Source organism: Mustela erminea, chromosome 7, assembly GCF_009829155.1.
Source record: "Mustela erminea isolate mMusErm1 chromosome 7, mMusErm1.Pri, whole genome shotgun sequence".
Taxonomy (NCBI): Eukaryota; Metazoa; Chordata; class Mammalia; order Carnivora; family Mustelidae; genus Mustela; species Mustela erminea.
Window position 1 is genome coordinate 21119431 of NC_045620.1, and position 22399 is coordinate 21141829.

Sequence of the window (22399 nt, forward strand, 5' to 3'; positions counted from 1 at the left end):
TCTAACAAATTAATTGAACCAGAGGAGGGGGTCCTGAGAACCTCTGATTTTAGAGCCACTTGGTCAGAAGAACAGGTAACAACCTGGGCTTGTGAATGGCATCTGACGGAGGAGGGTAATCTTGTAGGCCTGAGCCCCGAATCTGTGGAATGTGAAGCTATCTCTGCGTAGATAGTGTCAGAACGGAGCTGAATTCTTGCTGGAAAGCATGCTGGTGCCCATGAACTGCTTGTTGCTGTGAGGAACCCTCCGCCATCACACTGAAAGCTGAGTCTCAAAACACAACTGGTGTGGCATTTGAACTCAAGTTTGCATCACGTTCTTTCTATATTAAGAACCATGCCAAGCTTCTGGCTCGGAAAAACATATCCAACTTAATATAAAATGTACAGAAAAGAACTTTATTATAATAAGCGTCATTATTTCAAAAATTTAGATTGATGTAAAAAAAATTTCACATCCCACATTACAAAATACACCAGTACCCCCCCCCGCAAAAAAAAGGAAGAAAGAAAAAGAAAAAAATTCACAATCCATTACCAGATACCAAAGCATTTGTTAATAGAACTTTACAGCCATGCCAGTATTATAAATTTTCCCATTATATTTCTAGAAATAACTAAAGTTACTGGATTGTTGCTTTGGTGATTAGAAGTCATTTAACTTCTTGGTTTTCAGATGTCTCCTTGGGAAACTGAAGCACTGGGTCAAGAATATGGGCTTTGTGTTCCAGCAGAGGTTAATTAATTAATTAATTAAATTTTCAGAGATTTTGTTTATTTATTTGACAGAGATCACAAGTTGGCAGAGCAGCAGGCAGCGGGGTGAGGAAAGAGGTTCCCCACTGAGCAGAGAGCCCAAATGTAGAGCTTGATCCCAGGACCCTGCCAAGTCAGAGGCTTTAACCCACTGAGTCCACCAGGCGCCCCCCCCCACAGATGTTAATTTAAACCACGTGCATGATTTGAAAAAGTACTTAACTTCTTTGGGGCTGTTTCCTCAGTCATGAAACAGCCTAATGACAACCCACATGGGGCTGATGGTAGGGACACTGATAGCACATATTCAAGGAACACAGCCAATATACTCCATAAACATGACACCACTGCTGCCTTGGTCAGCAGGAAAATCAGCCTGTTACTGAGGCTGGCAAACATTGTTATTCTGCAAGCTTGCCAGCCAGCAGGCGTACTTAACAGAGACATGATTTATTAGTAATCAATACATTTAAGAAAGTTGTAGGCATATTTTTTAGTGATTATCAAAATGATACGCTTAATTTATTTTATGGTAACCCTGCAGCAAATAGGGAACATATTAACAATCATTTTCTTTCTATTTTGGAGCCAGGAACAAGGAAGAAAACTATTAAAAGAAAAAAAATATATAAGGAATGTAGAAGAGACCAGGGAAAGACCATGGAACACACACCGCCACACTACAGACACTGCATCATTGTATGGTATACAAAGCATTCCCCCCATACATTATCTTAAGCAATTCTCACACTGAAATGTTACTGTTTCCTTCTTAAAGATGGGGAAACAGGTTGGAAGGGGGCAAACTACTTAACCCAAGTCACAGAGCTTGAGCCTCAGTTGTGCCAGAAACATAAACACAGATCCCCTAACCTAGCCCAGGAGCTTTTCTAACAGGCTACTGGATTTAAAGTTACTATGTCACAGAGGCACTCAGCTGCAGACAGAAAATCACCCCCATGCCCCGTGACTCTCCAGCCCCATTCCCAGTGGTGATCTCCTCAGCCAACACTCCTACACTTTAATAGACCCACACCTAAAAGAGAAAAGAGCTGCTTCCCTTGGACCTGATACTGAGAATAATTTCTGTTTGGGGATCTTCGTTTGGCTACCAGAGAAGAATGTTCAACATCTTTCCAACCTCCTTCTTATGCTAATTACAGCTCATCAGCATCTGGACACCCACAAGCAAAATCAATCTGACTATAAAGGCAAGCCAAAAACATTTCTTACCATAAAAAACACAACAAAAAAATACAAACAAGTAAGACTGCAACATGATTAAATACACAGAGCATTTCCCCAGCAACCTGCAGGCGGCTGCACGTAAAAAAATCACATCCAATACCCCAAGAGTCCGGGAAGGCGGACACCGACAAACATGGAACTTGTGTAACTGTATTCTTTACGACCGGTGAAATGTATACAAGTTTATTTTCAGTTTACCCCCTTCCACATTGTATCTACTGTTAGATGCCAACATGTCTAACACATTCAAATAGTCACACAATTAAAAAAAAAAAAATACCATTTGAAAGGCCTCTTCACGCCCCCTTACCCTGTGACCAAGGGACCGCAGACGTGTTAGCCTTCAGTCAACGCCTCATTTCCTTACCATCCTGAAGTCCCAGCACATTCACAATCCTTGGAAAAGCCCACATCACCATCTAAGCACAGCTTACCTTTCCAAACTATCCCCTCCACAAGCTGATCGTGAAACCTAAAATCTAGCCTGCCTTCTACAAATACCGTCTAGCTTCCTAACTGTATTAAAAGACTCACCCCCCACAAATATGCCCAAGACACACTGAGTAAAAACAGCAGGTTACAAAACAGCACACGCACCACAATTCCATTTATGCAGAATTATATGCACATAGACACAACCCCTACTCCTAACATAGATGTCTGAATGGATGGGGTCCATGATGCTTCTAGTAATTAACTCTGGGTGGTGAGACTGGGGTGATTTTTACTTTCCCTCCATCCTTTCCACAATGCTTGAGTTTCCTACCTTAGGTTATTCTATTCATACTCAGAAAAAGCAACAAAGCCATTTTTAGCAAGCCTCCCCCTAAGACCCACCATGTCAAGAATCTTCACTTGGCATAGAGGGAAAGCAAAAAGGATGCTTATCTATGCTTTTACTTCAAGACAGTGGTTCTCAGAACTAGCTAAGCAACGGGCTCTGAAGCTGTTTAAAAACATAGAGGCTCGGAGTCCCAGTCCTCAGAAATTCTGGAAGTGGGGCCCAGGCATGTGTATTTTGTTAAAGCTCTTTGAGTGATACTGATCAGTGGGGGGTCAAAAACTACAGATTTATGTCTCATTCTCAAAAGGGGCCCCACGGAGGGAGAAAACAGACCAGTGCTGAGTGAAGTGTTTAAAGGCAGGCAATTGCAAGGGAAGCAGACAGGACTGTTTAGGAACAGAAACCAAAGGCTGAAGAGGTATTGAGCTTCAGGTCTGGGAGGCCATGAGGAGAGAGGAGGCTATCAGTAGGTAGGTACACTTAAAGCTGGAAGCCAAGAAAAGGTGAATAAAGTGTAACAGGGCAAATGTTCAGGATTAAGAGACAGAGGACATTTATGCAATAGTTGGGGGCAGGGCTACTGAGGACTTAAAGAAAATGAAGAGGAAAAGGCAGTGGGCAGTTTAAATTAGGTCCACTATAGGTGACCAGCCCTGATTTATGATTAAAAGAAGAACACTGATTCAATGAAAAATCCTAGCAAAGGCCATGTACTATGCTCTGTGATTTTCCAAGACAACAACTTCTCTGTGCCTCAGTGTTTTCATCCGTAAAATGTGGGTAATTACACATGTTTCATGGGGTTATTGTGGGTTATTAGGTGAAATGAGATAATGCTTGTAAAAAGCTTCCAGAGTACTCAGAACACCAAATGCTCCCAAATGATAATATTAGGAAGCGAATTTGACTAAAGATAATGTTTTGAATTCTAAGAAACCAGAGCCCTCAGTGCCTGGCCCCTAGGTTACTTCCTCATTTTGGCACCACTTAAAAATGCTGGGGAAATACCATAAAAAGATTTGGCTACTTCCCTACTGTTGCTCCTACATTCCTGGTATTTGTCTTACTTCTGTGAAGGAGATGCATTGCATACAAAACTAGTTCTATAAAATTTAATCAAGATTATAAATGAAAACTAACAGAGTTATATTGACAAAATAATAAATGTACTGGTGGAAAATTCTATATCCAAAATACAAATTCAGCTAATACTGTCACTAGAGAACTAAGTTTCTACCCGGCAAAATGAAAAACGCAAAAGAAAAACAGGAGGGACTGTTTCTCCTTCATCCTCTCCACTCAGATTTGTGCCAAATTAGCTGAGATAGTCAAACAACTAAAATTATTACTATACTCTGATCTGTAAAAATTTGGGGGAGTCCGTTTCTTAGTATAACATAATGAAATAATATAAGAACAGCAAGAACCACCACCAACAATGAATGCTAATTATATGCCAGGTACTGTCCTAAGCATCTTACATGAATTAACTAAGTCAGTCCTCATAACAGCTCTATAGGATCCTTCAAGGTCTGGCTTCTGCTTAACTACCTCATCTCTGCCTCCATGCTCTTGTCACCATGGCTGGTGCCAGACTGGTCTCAGAGGGTACTCCTGGGAAGCCGAATATAAATATAGATCTGCCGACATCAGGCAGACTGGTGAAACCGGGAAGTATGAGAAGGTGTCCCAGAAGAATACATTTGAAACAAAATTCCAGATGATTCTTACAGGCAGCTAGGTTTAAGGCTCAGTACAGTCTATCCCTTCCAACTTTTATTTATACGTGCTACTTTATTCTTTCACCTGGCTTACTCATACTGAACACTGGCTCAAGAGCCATGTATGTGACGTGGAATGATTTCTAATATCCACTTGCTCTCTCACCACCCAGGACAGATGAGAGAAGTCCCTGGTCCCTGCTCCCACAGTGCTTCACGCTTGCTTCTGCCTTTTACCTTGCAATATAAATACAGGTTTCTATGTCTCCCTAATTGAGCTGTGAGCTTGTTCACTGTCCATCTACAGCACCAAGCCTGGCACAAAACAGGGGCTAGTGATCTGTTAATGAAAGAACGAATGAAGCCTCACTAACCTACCTTCAGGGCTCTTATCCATAGAAACAGACCCTCTACGTGCGAGTCAAACTCAAATAGAAGGGTCTGGTACCTCATTTGAGACATGATATATTTTGATGGGATTAGCATGATCAAGATAAGTGAGGCCCCATGTTAACAGGCCATCGAGATGAATAGTGGCTGTTCTATTTCTTTGGAAGTGTTGTTATGACCCAGCTTGTCCGTACATGAAGTCCTGGTCCATAACTGGGCTTCACACCCACAAAAGTTAATGAACGGGCATCCTACACATAAACGTGAAAACTGGAACAGGGTGACAAAAGGAGACTGATATGCAATATCTATATTATCGTTTATTTTTAAATTTTTTTAAAAGATTTTATTTTTCTTATTTGACAGACAGAGATCACAAGTAGGCAGAGAAGCAGGCAGAGAGAGAGAGAGGAGGAAGCAGGTTCCCCGCGAAGCAGAGAGTCCGATGTGGGGCTCGATCCCAGGACCCCGAGATCATGACCTGAGCCGAAGGTAGGGGCTTTAACCCACTGAGCCACCCAGGCACCCTATATTATCGTTTATTAAACTGTCATATGCAGGCTCTATAGGATGCTCATGATCGTTATTTTTCACACAGTGTTTTCAGAAAGGTTTTATCCAGCTTGTTGATCGAAGAGGAATTCAAAATCCAGAGAGCATAACCTGCCCAAGGCTACCTGGTAGTTTGGGGGTAGAGCTGGGATTTGAAGCCAGGTCCATCCACCTCAAAGACAATCCCTCCCTCCACTGCTCTGTGTTGCCTCTGGATGCCAGCCAGAAGACCACAGGAGCCACCTTGGTGTGGGAAGGAGCTTTGGAAGCAGACCCAGGCTCAAATTCTGCTTTTGTGACTTACTTGCTAAAAGGTATTTGGTAATTAACAAACTCTCTAAGACTCATCTCTAAAAAGAAGATTAAACTGCCTAATTCATAAAGTATGTATCCCGTAAAGCCCTGAGTCTCTTAGTAGATGCCCAATAAATGTGAGCTGGCCATGAGCCTACTTTCCCTCTTGCCCTGCAAAAAAGAGCAGTTTCTTCCGGGATGGCAAATAAATCCTGCTTCATGGTCTTCCTCACTGGCAAACAACTATGTTGTGCTCTAGTTGGGAAAGGCCTGTGGGTAAATCCTGGTATGACTGGAACCAGTTAGCAAGCCAGATGTGCAACACTCAAAATCATCCCCTCAAGCCTGATGAAAGGAACACAAACACATTGCTTATTTCAGCATCCCTACATTTTGTCATCTGAGGTCAGGAATGAGACAAGCAGCTGGAGGGAGAGAAAAGGAATTGATCCAGAAACTGTTCAATTATGAGGTTTTCAAATAGCAACGAAACAACAGCAAGACATTTCCATCCTTGTTTAACATAAAGTGCCTGTTAGTACATGACTTAATGCTATTCTTAAAATTAAATACCGTTCGCTCTTCACTTGCTTACTGTTTTGACCACTATAACCAACCCTTTCGTAATTTTCAAGCTTGAGGAATATAAAAAGGAATATAAAAAGGGGGAAAAACCTTTGTATGGTTTCTGTTTACAGACCATGTGGAGAAGTAGGGACATGGGACTCCCTGGTAAGTCCTCTCTGAGGAAGGTTTTTGTTACCTTCCACAGGGGACCAGTACACAGCTATGAATGGCAGACTCAGGGAGGGAAAGCATTTCTTTAGGTAGATACTTTAAAAATCACCAACAGAGTAGAAAGAAGAGAAACACAAATGGGAAACCCATCTTCATCCCAGCCACTAATATTAAGGAAGCAGACACTGTGCTAATAAGCACTTGATCTGTCTTATTTCACTTAATCCTTGCATAGCACCGAGATAAGATTCCAATATCATCCTAATTTTACAACTGAGGAAATACAGGCTCAGAGAGGTTAAGCAACTTTCCCAAAGTCACACAGCTTATAAACAACAAGACCAAGACACCAACATAAGTCTTGTTTTAATCAAAAGCCCATATTCTTAATCATCTATATCACAATAACTACCTATATATGCTTTAGCACTCACTGTCCCCCACCCCTGCCATTTCCCTCACTGTACAAGAAGGAATACTATGTATCTTTCAAGGAACACTCCAGTGCCATCTCTTTTCTTAAGCATTCCCAGAATCCCTAGAATACTCTTTCCTCTAGGCCTTTGCAACCTCTAGTATTACAAGTCTTAGTATAGTATGATGTCTAGGGTCAGTATTAAAATAATAATCTATAATACACTAACATTTATCAGACCCCCACATGATATTAGACCTGCATTAAGCCAGTCACCTCACAATCTCACACTAACCCAAGGAAGTCTGTATCAATCCTATTCTTACAGATGAATAAACAAATATATTTTAAACACTATGGTGGACAAAAGCTGAGTGGCCTTGTGGGAGAACCATGCACTGGTTACCATGGCAAGAATCTCTTGAGTTGCGCAAAGCTTTTAACTACTAACATGTGCCTTGATCCTAACCGTTGATGGCTAATGTTACACTGGTGTTAAATAAATTCATCTGTACATTCCACCAATATTTACTGAGCACCTACCATAAGTGAGCCCCGTGAAGGGCACTAGAATTGCCTAGACACAATCTCACTGAGTCATTTTGCCATTTGCTCCTAATAACTTGAGCAATTTGAAAGGGTAAGTAATTAAAGTCTCCACCATCTTAATGACCTGCCCTGGGTCAAAGCATCAAGATTAGAACCAAGGTCTTCTGGTTAAGATCTTTTGATTTCACCAGCAACCCAGAGAAGAGCAAGCTGGCTTGGATCCAGCAGAACACATACTGATGGCTTAGTTTCATGAGACGAGTGTGGGATTTGTGGTCAGAAGCTGAGGGTGTAGGTCTTCATTTAGACACTTACCTACTATATGACTTGAAGTCATTACAATTTCCTCATTTTCAGGAAGAGAAAAGCCACTACTCTTGTGGGGTAGCTGTAAGACTCGAACGCGATCAGATATGTAAAGATACTGCTACAAGCGCTGAATACAGTAATGGCAAACCGGCACGTTGAAATCCTGGTACTGTCTGTTATTAGCCTAGACCCCTCCTCTCCCTTCCACCGGAAGCGCCTTCCTCACTGAGCATTCCTATTCTCCTGCTCCCTTTAATAATGGAAGTCATTCTTGTTCGGTATGTTTTTATATTTGCTAATATGGCTTTCTGGTAAACACAGGTAAAACTCTTTATTCCCTATGTTTATTCCTTCCCTTCTATGAACTGTAATTTTACAGTTGTGGGCTGGGAGTGTCTCTCTCATTTGGGTGGGGGCATGCAGGACAGATTTTGAGGAGACATGAGAGCTGGGAGGCTAGGGCAGAGAGACTTAGTAAGGCTGTAGTGAGTTAGGAAAGGTGGTAAGGGCAGAGTCACTGGTACTGGCACAATGTAATCAATTACGTGTGGGGACCATGAGACTTAAGCACGGCGTGTGGATCTCTGCCTTGGCTGGTGGAGTGGAGGGTGGTGCCGTGACCATTTCCAGAGGGGAAAAGCAGATGAGTCTTGGGCAATGAAGGAATAGGAATGGTTTTGAATGAGCTGAGTTGGCCTGTCTGATGGGAGTTTCCTGTTTGTTAATTAGCTGAACTGACTAGAGCCTGGAAGAGACACAAGGTTGAAGATTTGGGGATCAACAGCAGAGAGATGTGGGTTAAAGCTGCAGGAAGTAGATGAAATCAAGGAGAGTGCACACAGTAAAACGCAAAAACAACTGAGGGGAAGACACTGCCAACCCATGCAAAAATGAACGCTTGAGGAACAGGGACAGGGCAAGAAAAAAGGATCCGGAGATGGAATACCAGGAAAGAGCAGCAGGACCCAGGATTTTGTTCCTGTCTTTGTTAAATTTTGAACATAGCAGGAGCCCTGATAAAAGGCAGCACCAAATGATGCCATGTCACTGCCACGACCTACTGTGGAGGCATCAAAAATGTTTCTTTTTCACTGATGCTGACCAAACTCGGTTCTCTTCTGACGGTAGGAAAGGTTTTGCCATTTCCCTCTTCTGACTCAGTCAGGTGGCAGGAGCTCTGGTCTACACCTCCTGGCTGCTGGGAGTCTGAGAAGCACCCAGCACTCCTGATGCGTGGAGTCCACTGGAATCACAATTCTTTGCTGATGACAGAAAAGTAGTCTTTAAAACACTGACTTGTTATCAACTGCTGTCACTGTTGATGAGGGAATGTGTGCATATGCCTAGCATGCACACCACACACCTACACACTGCTTCGTAGCCCCCGCAGCCCCCCAAAGCCTATAACAGCCTCCAGGGGAACCATGTTAAAACAGCGCAATTAACTAGAACTGCTACAAACTCAATAACTCACCTACCTAATGAAGCAATACAAGGAAAATTGGACCTCTTTTAATAAGAATTTTAAAAGAGACAAGACGTAAAGGTCAAATGCCATTTCTGGATCCCAGCTCTTTTCTTCTTCCCTCCCATTCTGAAGCAGTTAATACCAAGGAGACAACGCACACTGTACTAATCCTTATAAAACCAAGGAGGCAGCCAATCACGCTATTATACCCAAGGGCAAATTTTTTTCTTTCCAACCCAACCCCCAAGCTAAGTGCCTCCCCTGATCTTTTTCTGAAAGTTTTATTTTGCAAACCTAAAGGATTTCAATTACAATAATTCTTGTCCTTCTCCAGCCCAACTCACAAAAGCAGAACTAAATTACCAGCAATTCTAGGCCATAACGGTGGTTTTTGCTTCTTACCTTCCCTCCAGAGTCACCTTAATCTAGAGAGTCTTCCCTCCCAACCCCTTCTGTCGGAGTGGGGAACACAGCTGTGTTTATGCCACCCCACTAGTTAGCATATCATGACGCTGTACATGCCCATCAACAAGCAGTCTGCCCAGTCTACGCAGATCTCATGGAGCAATTACACCACAGGCTAGTAAAACCCACTCACACTCTCCCACCGGCTTCCCGGTGACCTCTCAGGATGGGACAAGGGCCCAGAGGGGCAGGGGAGACAGGGCTGGCAGACATGAGAACTTATACTTCTTAAAGAACCTACTCTATTTCGGCGTCCACACTGAGTTTACATAGGTCATTTCCCCTGACGCTCACAACCACCCCATGTGGTAGAGCTAGTATTTCACAGACAGGGCAACTAAGGCTTGGAGAAGTTTAGGAAGACCACCACGGTTCCTAAGCAGTGGAGCTATTGGTAGCGCACCAGGCAATATGGCTACCTGAGGAGTTTAGTGGATGGTGCTGAGAGATGACAAGTGCTGAGCCTTGACCAGGATGAACTTTAAGGCAATCCACTCTTACACGTGACAAGTCTCTGAGGTTTGATAAGAAAGGGAGCAGCGCACGGCAGCTCTCTAGAGGTTCTGGGCTGGCAAGCTAATTCCCAGCCTATGGTGCTTAATTAGGAGTTGCTGGATTACCAGAAGAAGCTTGTCATAGGAGGGCCTCACTTATATAAGGAAGTTCTATCCATAATGTATGTTAATCTTAAAAATAAAACTGTTAGTAATTTTACCGAAAAAAAAAAAAAAAAAGGGTTTTCTCAGGATTGGTAGAGAATTACAATTCAGGCCATTCAAGCTATGACAAAATTATAAGCAAGTCCAGAGAACAAAGGAGAAGTCTGCTCTTTTATGGGGGGAGGGGGAGGGTTCTGAGGAGATGCTATAAACAAAAGTACATCTGAATAAACCAAGAGTTTGAAGTGTAGTGGCTTGTCATTGGCTAGGCTACTACTGGGCAAGGGGAAAATCTTTCTTCCTCCTGCTGGGTTAGTAAATTATAAGCTTCCTCCTGTGGGGAGTGCAAGATCTGTCTCTTCCTTTTGGGGTCTGCAACGGATAGCAAGTGTTAGGGGGTGAGAGCTCCCCCTTCTGGCCTCCTCGCTCCATATTAAATGAGGTTTTCTTTATTCAATTTCAGAGGTGGTTCTTAAGGGCATGGCTCTAAAGCGGGGCTTCTGCCATAATTTCAAAGCCAGTGAGACAAAGTAAAACTTATGACTAGCCACCCACTTGTTTTTGCTTTCAAACAATCTACTAAAGTCAACTGCATTGACTTCAACTATGCAGGGTTCTAGGGAGAGTCCCAAATCCTTGTTTGTGCTTAACTTTCTTGAAAAGTCCTTTAGAGAAGTGGCTGCTCATTCCTGCAGTCAGTGAATGTTTACTGTGCATCCCCCACAAGCGGAGCACCAGGCTGAGCCCTGGATCTGAGAGGTGACCCGGCCATCGGTTCCGTAATCTTAGATAGGGCTAGGAAGGCAAAATCCTAGGACCAAGACTCCATGTAACAGGAGGCTCTATTCTAATCTAGGGGCTCATCATAGGCTTCCCTGAGAAAGGGACACCAAAACTAAGGACCTGAAGTGGTGCCTGGGTGGCACAGTCGGCTGAGCATTCTGACTCTTGGTTTCAGCTTAAGCTGTGATCACATGGTCATGAGATGGAGATCTCTGTTGGGCTCTGTACTCAGCCCAGAGTTTGCTCTTGGGATTCTCTCTCCCTCTCATGCTCTTGCTCTCTCTGAGTAAGTAAATCTTAAGAAGACACAAAACCCAAAAAACTAAGCGCCTGAAAATGACTGAAAGGTATCCAGACAGAAAGGTCAGAGAAAATTGTTGTGGATGGTGGGGAGAGCAGGGTAGAAGCCTGGGGGCCAGAATGAGCTGGGCATGTCTGCAGATACTCCTAGTGGTCTGAGGCTGCTGAGCTCCGGCTTACTACTACATAAACCTGGTCCACTTGCATCAGAAGGGCCAGCAAAGGGAGAATAACCCAGAGGAGAGGACAAGACAAAGAAATCTTCCTGCTCTGCTCTGCCTCCCTTCTCAACTCCCATCAAGGCCTGAGGGCCAGTGTGCCAGGGGCAGCAGCAGCCGGCAGGGGCGGGAAGAGGCCCAGGGCTGCATTTCCTCCTTGGGGTTCACTTCTGCCTGGGTGCTGGTGTGTTCAGAATGCAGCGCTCGTCCTCACCAGCCATTACAGGCCAAACATGCCTTCCAGGAGCTGTCTTACCAAGCCATTGCCCTCACTAATAATAATGTTATCAAATTTCTAATGCGGGTACTCTAAAGCAAATGTACTGTTACCAGCACGCCACTGGGCACATTTTTCAGAAGGAAACAGCTGCTCACTGAATCTGTCACTTTTCCTCTACTTGGTACCATGCGCACAGAACAAGAGCCGGCTCAGGGCTGTTTTTCTACTCTACCTTCCTTCAAGCATGCTCAAGAGGCAGCATCAGGTCTTTCAACAGAACCTAGCGGGTCAGCCATGGCACAGCTCTTGAGGAGTTTCCCGGATGGCATGATGAAGCCTTGACAACTAGGGCCTGTGCCTCGGAATCTTAAGGTACAGATATCAGAGCTTCTAGTTCACTAGTCTAGTCTCCTCATTATAGACCTGAAAATGCAGCCCAGAGAAGTCAAGTAAAAGGTCTGTCATCACACAGCCAGTGAGCTGTAGAACTACAAGTTGGTTCCTTTCTCAGCTGATTTCTTTACCGAAAAAACAGATTTATTTTGTAGGTTGTGAGGTCTAAATAAGAGAGCCTGTAACCCAGCAGTGCCAGAAAGGTGGCAAGTGTCCAATGACTAGTGACTGTCTGCAAAACTTTGTCTCTTAGATCTCCGAAACAACCCATTTCCTTTCCTGGGGCCTCATTTTGCTGAATTCCCACAGAGGAGAGAAAACAGACTGGCCATGGGGTTAACGTGTTCACCGCTGGTGTGCGGCCAATAACTGATCAGGGGTCAACTGAGCTCTCTCCTTGATCTCAGATCTCAAGTCCAGTTCTTTGCCCTGCCAGTTTCACCCCTGCCAGACTCTCTGTTGTCTCTGGAGGGCTGGTGTGATCAGAGAAGACACCCCTGAAGAGAGCCACGTCTCCTTCCCTTTAGCTACTCTGAGTTGGAAGAGGCTAATAAGCCAAATCCATTTGAGAAGGCATAGACAGGAACTCTCAACTTTTACCTACGAGGGTGAGGAGGGCAAAAGATCCTGTAGATACCCACACCAATTCTACCAATAGCCAACAAAAAAATCATCCAAACCATGGAACAAACATGAACTTCTGACAAGACAACCAAATGGGCCAATCAGCTCCACACACCAGCTCCTCAGAGTGCCCCCGCTACTCCCTCTCCCTCCCTCCTTTAAAATAACCATCCAACCATGTAAATTGCCCGGTGCAAGTGTCTGTTAGTCTCCAGCAGAACTGTCAGTGCTCCTAAGTTGCTGGCCTTCCAGATTACACTGTAGCTTCTTCCTTGGGGGAGGGATGCAGCAGGCCACCAGACAATAGCAGGAGGAGATTGGCCGAGCAGTAACTACTCTGGTTACGGCATCGCAATTCATGGCAGCATTTTGCTGGGAGTGTGTACCACCAGGGAGGAGAAACATAAAAAGGGGAACCTGGGCTGTAAATAGTTTATTTCGGCAATTCCTGATGTTGGCTGAATCATACTTTAATACAGAAATACAGGAAAGCACCACTCTGGAGGTGACATGTGTTGCCACCTCATTACTCTTTTCAAAAGGGTCTTCCATCAGAGAGACACCTCACCACAAATTACAGCAAAGAAAACAAAACCCTCCTGCACAGACTTATTAATAGAACAGAAGGAAATGGAACCACAGGATTTAAGAGAGCAGAGAACCAAAGCAACAAAAACCATCAGTGATCTGGGGTCTCCGGGCTGCATTTCCATGCACAGAAAATGGGAAGGAAAAAAAAAAAAGTGGCCCTCAGAGTCCGCTCCTCAACTGCACATCACAGTTTTTCAAAGTAGCTCTCATCTCCCCCGCCATTCCTTCTAATGCACCTAAAGTAGGCTGATTTCTCCAGTGAACCCTACCTTCATGTTCCTTCTCAGTGGTTCCCACTTTCTTGATCTTCCTGGGAGATTTCATAAAGAGGGGAAAGATGGTTCGTAAGCCAAGAATATCAACAAACTTATGGCAATTGTCTGTGCCCTCGGGTCCAATCATGGCATGGTCCAGCACTTTCAGGGCACTGCTCCGGGAGATCTTCTTTTCTCTGGGAACAAAAGAGGTTTCATATAAGGCATGTCATAGGAATGTTCTAGTCTCCAAAAAAGTTGCGGGGGGGGGGGGGGGTTCTCATTATAATTGGGGGAAAAGAAAGAAAAAAACAAAACAACCGTCCACCAATGACAAAATTATTACATAATGATAGATTTACACAGAATATTATATACTTCTTAATAATTAGGAAAGTCCATAATAGAATGACTAAATTCCTATGGTCAGAGTGATAAGCACAAAAGGTAATATTCAAGATTCTATATGAAGCATTACCTCAATTATGTGAAAAATATGCATTAAAAAAGACTGGAAAGAAATGGATCAAAATGTTAACAGGTTATTTCAGGGTGGTGGGATTATGGATTACCTTATTATTCCTTTTCTTTCTTTTAATAGCTTTATCAAAATATAATTCCCATACCACACAATTCACCCACACAAAATACATAATTCAATGAATTTTAGTATATTCACAGATATGTGCAACTATCACCTCAGTCAATTACAGAACATTTTCACTATCCTGACAAGAAATCCCCTACTCTTTAGCTGTCACCGCCCCCCCCATCTCACCCTAGCAACCACGGACTACTTCCTGTTTCTATGCCTTTGCCTATTCCGGACACGTCAGGTAGAGGGTATCCTACAAAATGTGGTGTTTTGTGACTGTCTTCCTTCCCTTAGCATGTTTTCAAGATTCATCCAAGCTGTAGCATGTGTCGTATTTCTTTTCTGTGGCCGAGTAACACCTCATTGTATGCATATGCTACAATTTGTCTATCTGTTCATCTACTAATGAACATTGGGGGTGTTTCTACCTTTTGGCCATTATGAATAATGCTGCCAAAAACATTCACGTTCAAGGTTCTGAGTGGACATATGTTTTCATTTCTCTTGGATGTATGTACACATAGAAGTGGAATTGCTGGGCCATATGGTAACTCTTTCTTTAACTTTCTGAGGAACAATCACTGTCCAAATTGACACGCCCACAAACAGTATGTAGGTGTCCTGACTTCTCCACATCTTTACCAATACCTGTCAGCTGACTTGTTGGTTCTGGCCATCCTAGTGAGTATGAAATGTTATCTCACTGTAGTTTTTGTTTATTTGTTTTTTAAAGATTTTATTTATTTATTTGACAGACAGAGAGCACAAGTAGGCAGAAAGTCAGGCAGGGAGAGAGAGGAGGAAGCAGGCTTCCTGCTGAGCATAGAGACGATGCAGGGCTCGCTTGATCCCAGGACCCTGCGATCATGACCTGAGCCAAGGGTAGAGGCTTAGCCCACTGAACCACCCAGGTGCCCCTATCTCACTGTAGTTTTAATTTACACTTCCCTGATAACTAATGCTGTCAAGCATCTTTTCCTATGCTTATTACGCATTTTTTTATCTTCTTCAGAGAAATGCCTATTCAGATCCTTTGCCTGTTTTTTAATTAGCTTAATTCTTTTTATTACTTAGTTGTAAAAGCTCTTTATTCTGGATACAAGTCCCTGATATATGATTTGTAAATATTTTATTCTATTCTAGGAGTCATCTTCTCACTTTCCTGATGGTATCCTTTGAAGAACACCAGTTTTTAATTTTGTTGAAATCCAACTGACTTGTTTTATCTTTTGTTACCTGCATTTTTGGTGTCAGAGCTAAGAAAACTCTGCCAAATCCAACGTCATAAAGATGTACACCTATGTTTGCTTTTAAGTGTTTAATTGTTTAAGTTCCAGTATTTAATTCTTTGATTCATTTTCAGTTAATCTTTGTATGTAGTGTGAAATAATGATACAACTTCATTCATTTGCATGGGGATACCCAACGGTCCTAGTACTATTTGTTGAAGACTAATCTTTCCCCTTTCCATAGTCTTGGTATTCCTGTTGCAAATCAGCTGACCACAGACACAGTTTTTATCTTTGGATTCTCAAATATATTCTAATTTATGCCAGTACCACACTGTCTTGATTACGAACCACTGCTTTGTAGTAAGTTTTAAAATTGGGAATCCTACGTTATTATTCTTTTTTCAAGACTGTCTGGCTATTCTAGGTCCCCTGAAATTCCATATGAATTTCAGGATCAGTCTGTCAGTTTTTACAATGAAGTCAGTTTGCTTTTTGATAGGGATTGTGGTGGATCTGTATATCATTCTGGGGAGTACTGCTATCTTCACACTATTAAGCCTTCGATCCATGAATATGAAATATTTTTCCATTTATCAGCTCTCCTCCTTTAATTTCTTTCAACAACGTTTTATAGTTTTCAGAGTATAAATTTGCACTTCTTTTGTTAAATTTATTCCTAGGTATTGTATTCTTGATGCTATTGTAAATGGAACTGTCTTCACAGTTTCTTTTTTGGACTGTTCATTCCAAGTGTACAGAAATACAACTGATTTTTATACACCGATCTCTACATTACTCTGCAACCTTGCTGAACTCACTTATTAGTTCTAATAATTTTTTGGTGGATTCTTTAGGATTGTCTACAGACAAAATAATGTCATTTGCAAAGAAATAGTTTTCCTTCTTCCTTTCCAATCTGGATGCCTTTTACTTCATTTCCTTGTCTAACTGATCTGGCTAGAACCTTCAGTACAATGCTGAATATAAGTGGGGAAGGAGGATATGCTTGTCTTGTTGGGGATCTTAGGGGGAAAGCATGCAGTCTTTCACCATTAAGCATGATATTAGCTGTGGATCTTTTGTGGATGCTCTAATACGAAAGGTTGGAGAAGTTCTCTTCTATTCTTAATTTAGGGTTTTTTTTTTTTTAAATCATGAAAGGTGTGGGGTTTTGTCAAATGCTTTCTGCATCTTATTATTCCTTTCTCTATTTTTCAGTATCTTTCATTTTTCCATAATGAACATGCATTACTTTCTAGACTTAGGAAAGTTCAACTGTTTTCAAGAAAAAACAAAGGTGATCTTTCCCCTGCCGCTGGCTACTGTTCTTGCAAACAGTTCTTTAAGGGGTATGATTTTCTATAAACTTACAGTGTTTTCTTTTAACACTCTATGAGGTAGAGAAGAATAAGTCAATTGTTTCATATCCTAGTATACCTGGTAAATCAACCAACCAAGCCAATATTCAGTATTCACTGAGGACTTACTCAGTACTGTAGTAGACACAAGAGAAAATAAAAAATTAAGACATGGCTTCTGCTTTCAAAAACATGAAAATCTATTCAGGGAGACTAAATTAATATGAAATAATAAGGCAAAAGTAGAAGTCAGAAAATAAATTTCTCCCCCATGTATTATTCAATCTAGAGATATTTACTGGCTACATCTCCTGTGAGTAAGACAGATCAAGTTCCAGTCCTCATGGAGCTTATATTCTAACTGCAGGAGACAAATGGAAAGTCAAGATACTTGATAGTGTTAAGTGTCATGGAAATACTGCAATGTAAAAGAATGAACGGAGAGGATATTTTAGGTTAGGTTATTAAGCAAAGCCTCTTTAGGGTTAACATCTGTGTTGAGATCTGAGTGTTGAGAGGATTCAGTCTTGTACATTTTAGGGGCAAACATTAAAGGCAGAAGAAACAGTATGTGCAAAGACCCTAAGGTGGGAATGTGCTGGCATGCTCTAAGAACAGACAGAAGGCTGGCTTTCTGAAGCAAAAAGAAATGGTATTCCTAGCTTAGATCTGAAGGGAAAAATGAACTATACCAAAGGCCATGTTACCTTGTCTTGTATGATACAATAAGACCTTCAAGTAAAGAACTGGTTCTAGGAGTTGGAGATCTAGTTCAATGTACTTGTTCTGAGACCATTATGTATGTTTCAGTTACTTTAGAGGGAGAGATTGTATGTATTTGGAGGAGTACTTATAGGAAAAGACAGATATATTTGGATATATCTATCCAAATACTTGGAAAGATATATCTATATATTTGGATAGGTATATCCAAATATATCTGTCTTTTCCTACAGTATATATTTTCTATATATATTTTATATAGAAATATATACCATATATATAGTATATATTTTCATATATATATATATATTTGAAAGCAGGTGAGAGAGTAAGAGGGATGAGTGTGAGCTACTCCTAGTAAAGCCTGGAGAAGAAAGTCTATTAATTTGAGAAGGAAACCAGGGTAAGATTTTTTTTAAAATTATTACTTTTAAGAATATGGACAACCCAATCATATCTTCTGAGCATCAAGAAGCCAATGATGAGGGCATCTGGGTGGCTCAGTGGGTTAAGCCGCTGCCTTCGAATCAGGTCATGATCCCAGAGTCCTGGGATCGAGTCCTGCATCGGGCTCTCTGCTCAGTAGGGAGCCTGCTTCCCTCTCTCTGCCTGCCTCTCCATCTACTTGTGATCTCTCTCTGTCAAATAAATAAATAAAATCTTAAAAAAAAAAGAAGCTAATGATGATAAGGATATTAAAGATATAAAAGGGGAGAGTGGACAGATGGAGTTAAGGTGATTATCAGGAAAGAGGAGGCAAGCCTAACCAAAAAGGTGGAAATAACATAACCCAAAGCCCTTCACCCCATTTCTCACCTGAAAACCAAAGGAAAGGAATCGGAAAGAACATCCCTTTGGCTAGGTCTCTGTAGAGGAAATAATACTAAAACACTGCATTATTAAAGTGCTAAGGATGACAAGGCATGCTTATCCGAGGTGAGAGTAGCCAGCCAAAACTGAGTCCCAGTAAGGGGAAAAAAAGGCGAGTACGTAAAAAATCTTTTTTTTTTTTTTTTAAAGATTTTATTTATTTATTTGACAGAGAGAGAGATCACAAGTAGGCAGAGAGGCAGACCGAGAGAGGGCGGGGGGAAGCAGGCTCCCCGCTGAGCAGAGAACATGATGTGGGGCTCAATCCCAGGACCCTGAGACCATGACCTGAGCTGAAGGCAGAGGCTTTACTCACTGAGCTACCCAGGCACCCCTAGGTACGTAAAAATCTCGTTGACAGTGCCCCTTGGGTTTAGCCCATCTGGGTTTACCTGAGACTGTTCCATTTTTGGCACTGAAAGTGCCACATCCTGGGAAACCTCTTAGTCCCAGACAAACCACGACAGACATCTTACTTGGTGTCAACCTCAAAAGACCAAGGATGTATTGTAAATATTCCTACCTTAACTCTCCTCACCAAAGAATTAATCAAAATAGCTCATAGATACTCACAAATAACACTCAACATAACTACTGAGTTTAAAAGAAAAAAAAAAAGGTTCCTTCTGAGCTCGTACCTTCATGCAGCAGGCACTGCACTAGCTGCTGGGAACTCTAAGCTCCCGGTCTTTGAGCAATTTAAGGACAGTTAAACAAAAATAATATCAAAAGCCCAAAGCGATGGAAATTAAGTCTAAGGAGGTGAGAGGCAGAGAAAATTAATTTTATCTAGGACAAGTCAGTGAAGGTGTCACATGTAGGTAACATCTGAACACAGTCTGAAGAATGAGTATTGGCCAGGCAGAGAGGAGAGTGTGGCCACTGGTGACGGTGTGGGTACACAGCCCGTGCAAAGGTATAATCTTATGGGAGACCATAAGATTATGCCACCCAGGAGAAGCAGAGGTAGCTGTGAATGACCGGGGCTGGCAGATGACTGAGGAGAGGTGGGCAGAGGTCACAACAGGCCCTAGATGTGTTCTTGGGGCCCCTGGGCTTCATGCCACAGACATTGAGAAGCCATGAGATGTTGGAGAAAAGGAGGGCACTGGACTGGATGGATAATTCTAGAAAGCTTACTCTGGTGGCTGTGTGATGAAGGCACTAGAGCGAAGACAGGGCTGGGGAGCAAGGAGGACAGTTAGGAGACCATGATACTGCTATCAGTGTAAAATGACAAGGAGTTTACCTACCATTCTAGTATAAAAAAAGACATATTTGTCAGACATGAAATCTTAAATTATCAGGAGTAGGGTAAACAAGGTTACAAATTCAGCAGAAAAGGGTTTTTTTGCACCAAGCTGGAATTCTAACAGGAAACAAGGCAAATAATACATTTGTTTTCACTGCGCTGGACTCGAGCATCCTACTTCACAAAGCTGAATTTGCAAAGGTTATGACTAGGGCACGTAACGATGTGAGCAGAAATTAGGAAACCGAGCTATAATATCCTCATTGTTTAGTCACTAGGAAAAGGCCTCCTGACATGAAGGATGGTCGTGTACCAGGGCACCTTCAGTTACCATGCAGCATACATTCAAACCATTTCACAAATAACACAGCAATCTTGGAAATACGAAAGGTAAAAGACTCTGATTTGGCCAAGTCTCCCTCTCTCTTTTTTCCTGCCTAAGCAAATTCAACAAACAAAAGATTTAAAAAGTAAAACCTTTCTTCACGTAGGCAGTGTAAGACACATTTAAAGGGGGCAGTAATTGCATATTGATCACCATTTAGGCAAGCTGCATGGAGGTGAACTTTGGAATATTCATTGGCTTAAGTTCAGGCTTTTAGCAATCAATAGCTGTTTGGCCTGACTTTCTTGGGTTGACTTTATTTGAAATATTTATTCTACTGGAGGACAAGTAGTTTATCTTAGTCTTGTCTGGGTTCATCGGGTTGTCGATCACGCCAGGACCAAAGTGAATGCTAGCCTCTGTAAAAGTGGGTGGTTGGGGAAATGACACAGAGTCATCTACTGCTCCTTATTCTGCCAAAATGAACCTTATGATGAGGAGAAAGGGATGGGGAAAGGAAAGTTTCTTAATTAGCTTGTTCTTCTTTACTATGCAAAACCACTTTTGCAATAAACACACATTTTGACTATAATTTTGTTTTGTTCATTTGTTCTTTTCATCAAATATATGAGGTACCTAACAGGTGCCAGATATAAGTTGACGACATAGAGGCAGGCACAGCTTGTGTGTGTCAGGAACTCAGCTCTCAGGCGAGACAGATACGCAGATGATGAGTATAATGAGAAAAGCAAAGCACCACAGTAAAGGTTTTGTTCTACAAAGTAGAAAATGACTGCAGGAAGGAGGGCTGATGGTATCTGCGGCACAGAGGGCTCACAAGAGATGATGCCTGAACCATCAGCCATTCACTGGATGTCTTTCCCAGACAGGTGAAAAGGGAGAGGGTGTTTCAAGCAGATGGAAACAACAGCACATGAGAAGACACAAGTGAGCTGGGAACATTCAGGAAAGCGGTGCATGGTACAGTTAGAATACAAAGAGAAAGAGGGGCAGCAGCAAAACATGAAGCCTGCTGACTCTGTGTATTAGAAAGATTATACCTGCCACAGTGGATCGAACAGTATGTGGTGGTGGTGAGGGGAGCAGAAGACAGAGGGAAAATATATTAGATGGGGGGGAAGCAAAGTAATAGTAGACTAGGAGTGAAAAGGACTGAATTCAGATTGAACCTGAGGTGCCTATGAGACATAGTGTCGATGTACAGCTTAAACTTATGGGTCTGAAGTCTGGGAATGAGATTAAAAATAGGGGCAAATTTGGAAGAATTATTCAATCTATGGGCAGTGTCTGAATCCATGATGTAAATACGACTACCAGGAAAGGGTACAGAAAAAAGGGAAGAACCTTGGAGGAAAGTGACTTGAAGAACAAGTGAAAGAGGTAAAGTCTACTCCCTCCCTAAGGGACTGGTGAATGGGGGAAAAAAAGTGATAGGCAGTCTTTAAAAGATACTGAGAACCACAAACTAGTCCTGGCAAGAAACTTGGATAATGCCATATGAAATCATTTTTGTTTGCTTGACAATGTACACAATAAAGTTAATTTCCTTTTAGCTCCCAGGACAGAAGATCACTTTCCAGAATCTAGGATTTCTATGAATGAGACCGTGAGATTAATGTAACTAAACTAATAATTGCTCTCAAACTATTGTGCCAAAGAACAGTGGTGCTCTGGGAGATGCTAAGAGATACTCCACCGCTAAAACACAATAATGGCGATCTTCTATGTTACTAGACATCGTTTTTAAATTTTCCATTTCTATTCCCATCCATTTTTCATAAACTCCTGGTACCAACCACTGCTTGACTAACTGCCAGAGAACAAAACAAATATGTAGAAAACAGAGGTTAAGATTTCAGTGTATAGCACTATGGTGGGCCAGATATGCAGAGAGACCACTCACAGAATGGCAGAGCTGACAGTAAAGTAAGATGAACAATCAGTGACCAAAATCCAGGGCTCTGAAGTGCACAGGTTGGCAAATGTTATGCAAAGGGCCAGACAGAAAATAACCGTAGGCTTCATGGGCCGTGTATGGTTTCTGTAGCATCTTTTTCTTTGTGTGTGTTTTAAAATACATGCGACACTTCTAAGGTACAAAAACCATTCTTAGTTTGTTGGTCACAGAAAAACAGGCCTTAGCTGCCAATCCCCAATAAAGAGGATCAACAAAGCTCAAATCTGGTTCTTCAAAACCACCAATAAAATGGACAAACTTTTGGCAAGGTAATCAAGAAAGAAAAAAAAAAAAGCACACAGAAAAAAACCAATAACGGGTATGGTAAGAAAG

General features: G+C 42.1%; 1 protein-coding gene across 1 annotated transcript in view; it reads right to left on the reverse strand.

Moving 5' to 3' along the window:
- The window catches only part of CTNNBL1 (catenin beta like 1), a 160466-nt gene that overhangs the window by 47896 nt on the left and 90171 nt on the right, over positions 1 to 22399 (reverse strand). Inside the window, exon 11 of the mRNA XM_032350704.1 lies at positions 13749 to 13930. Within this exon, the coding sequence (XP_032206595.1) occupies positions 13749 to 13930 (182 nt within the window). The remainder of the gene's footprint in view (positions 1 to 13748; positions 13931 to 22399) is intronic.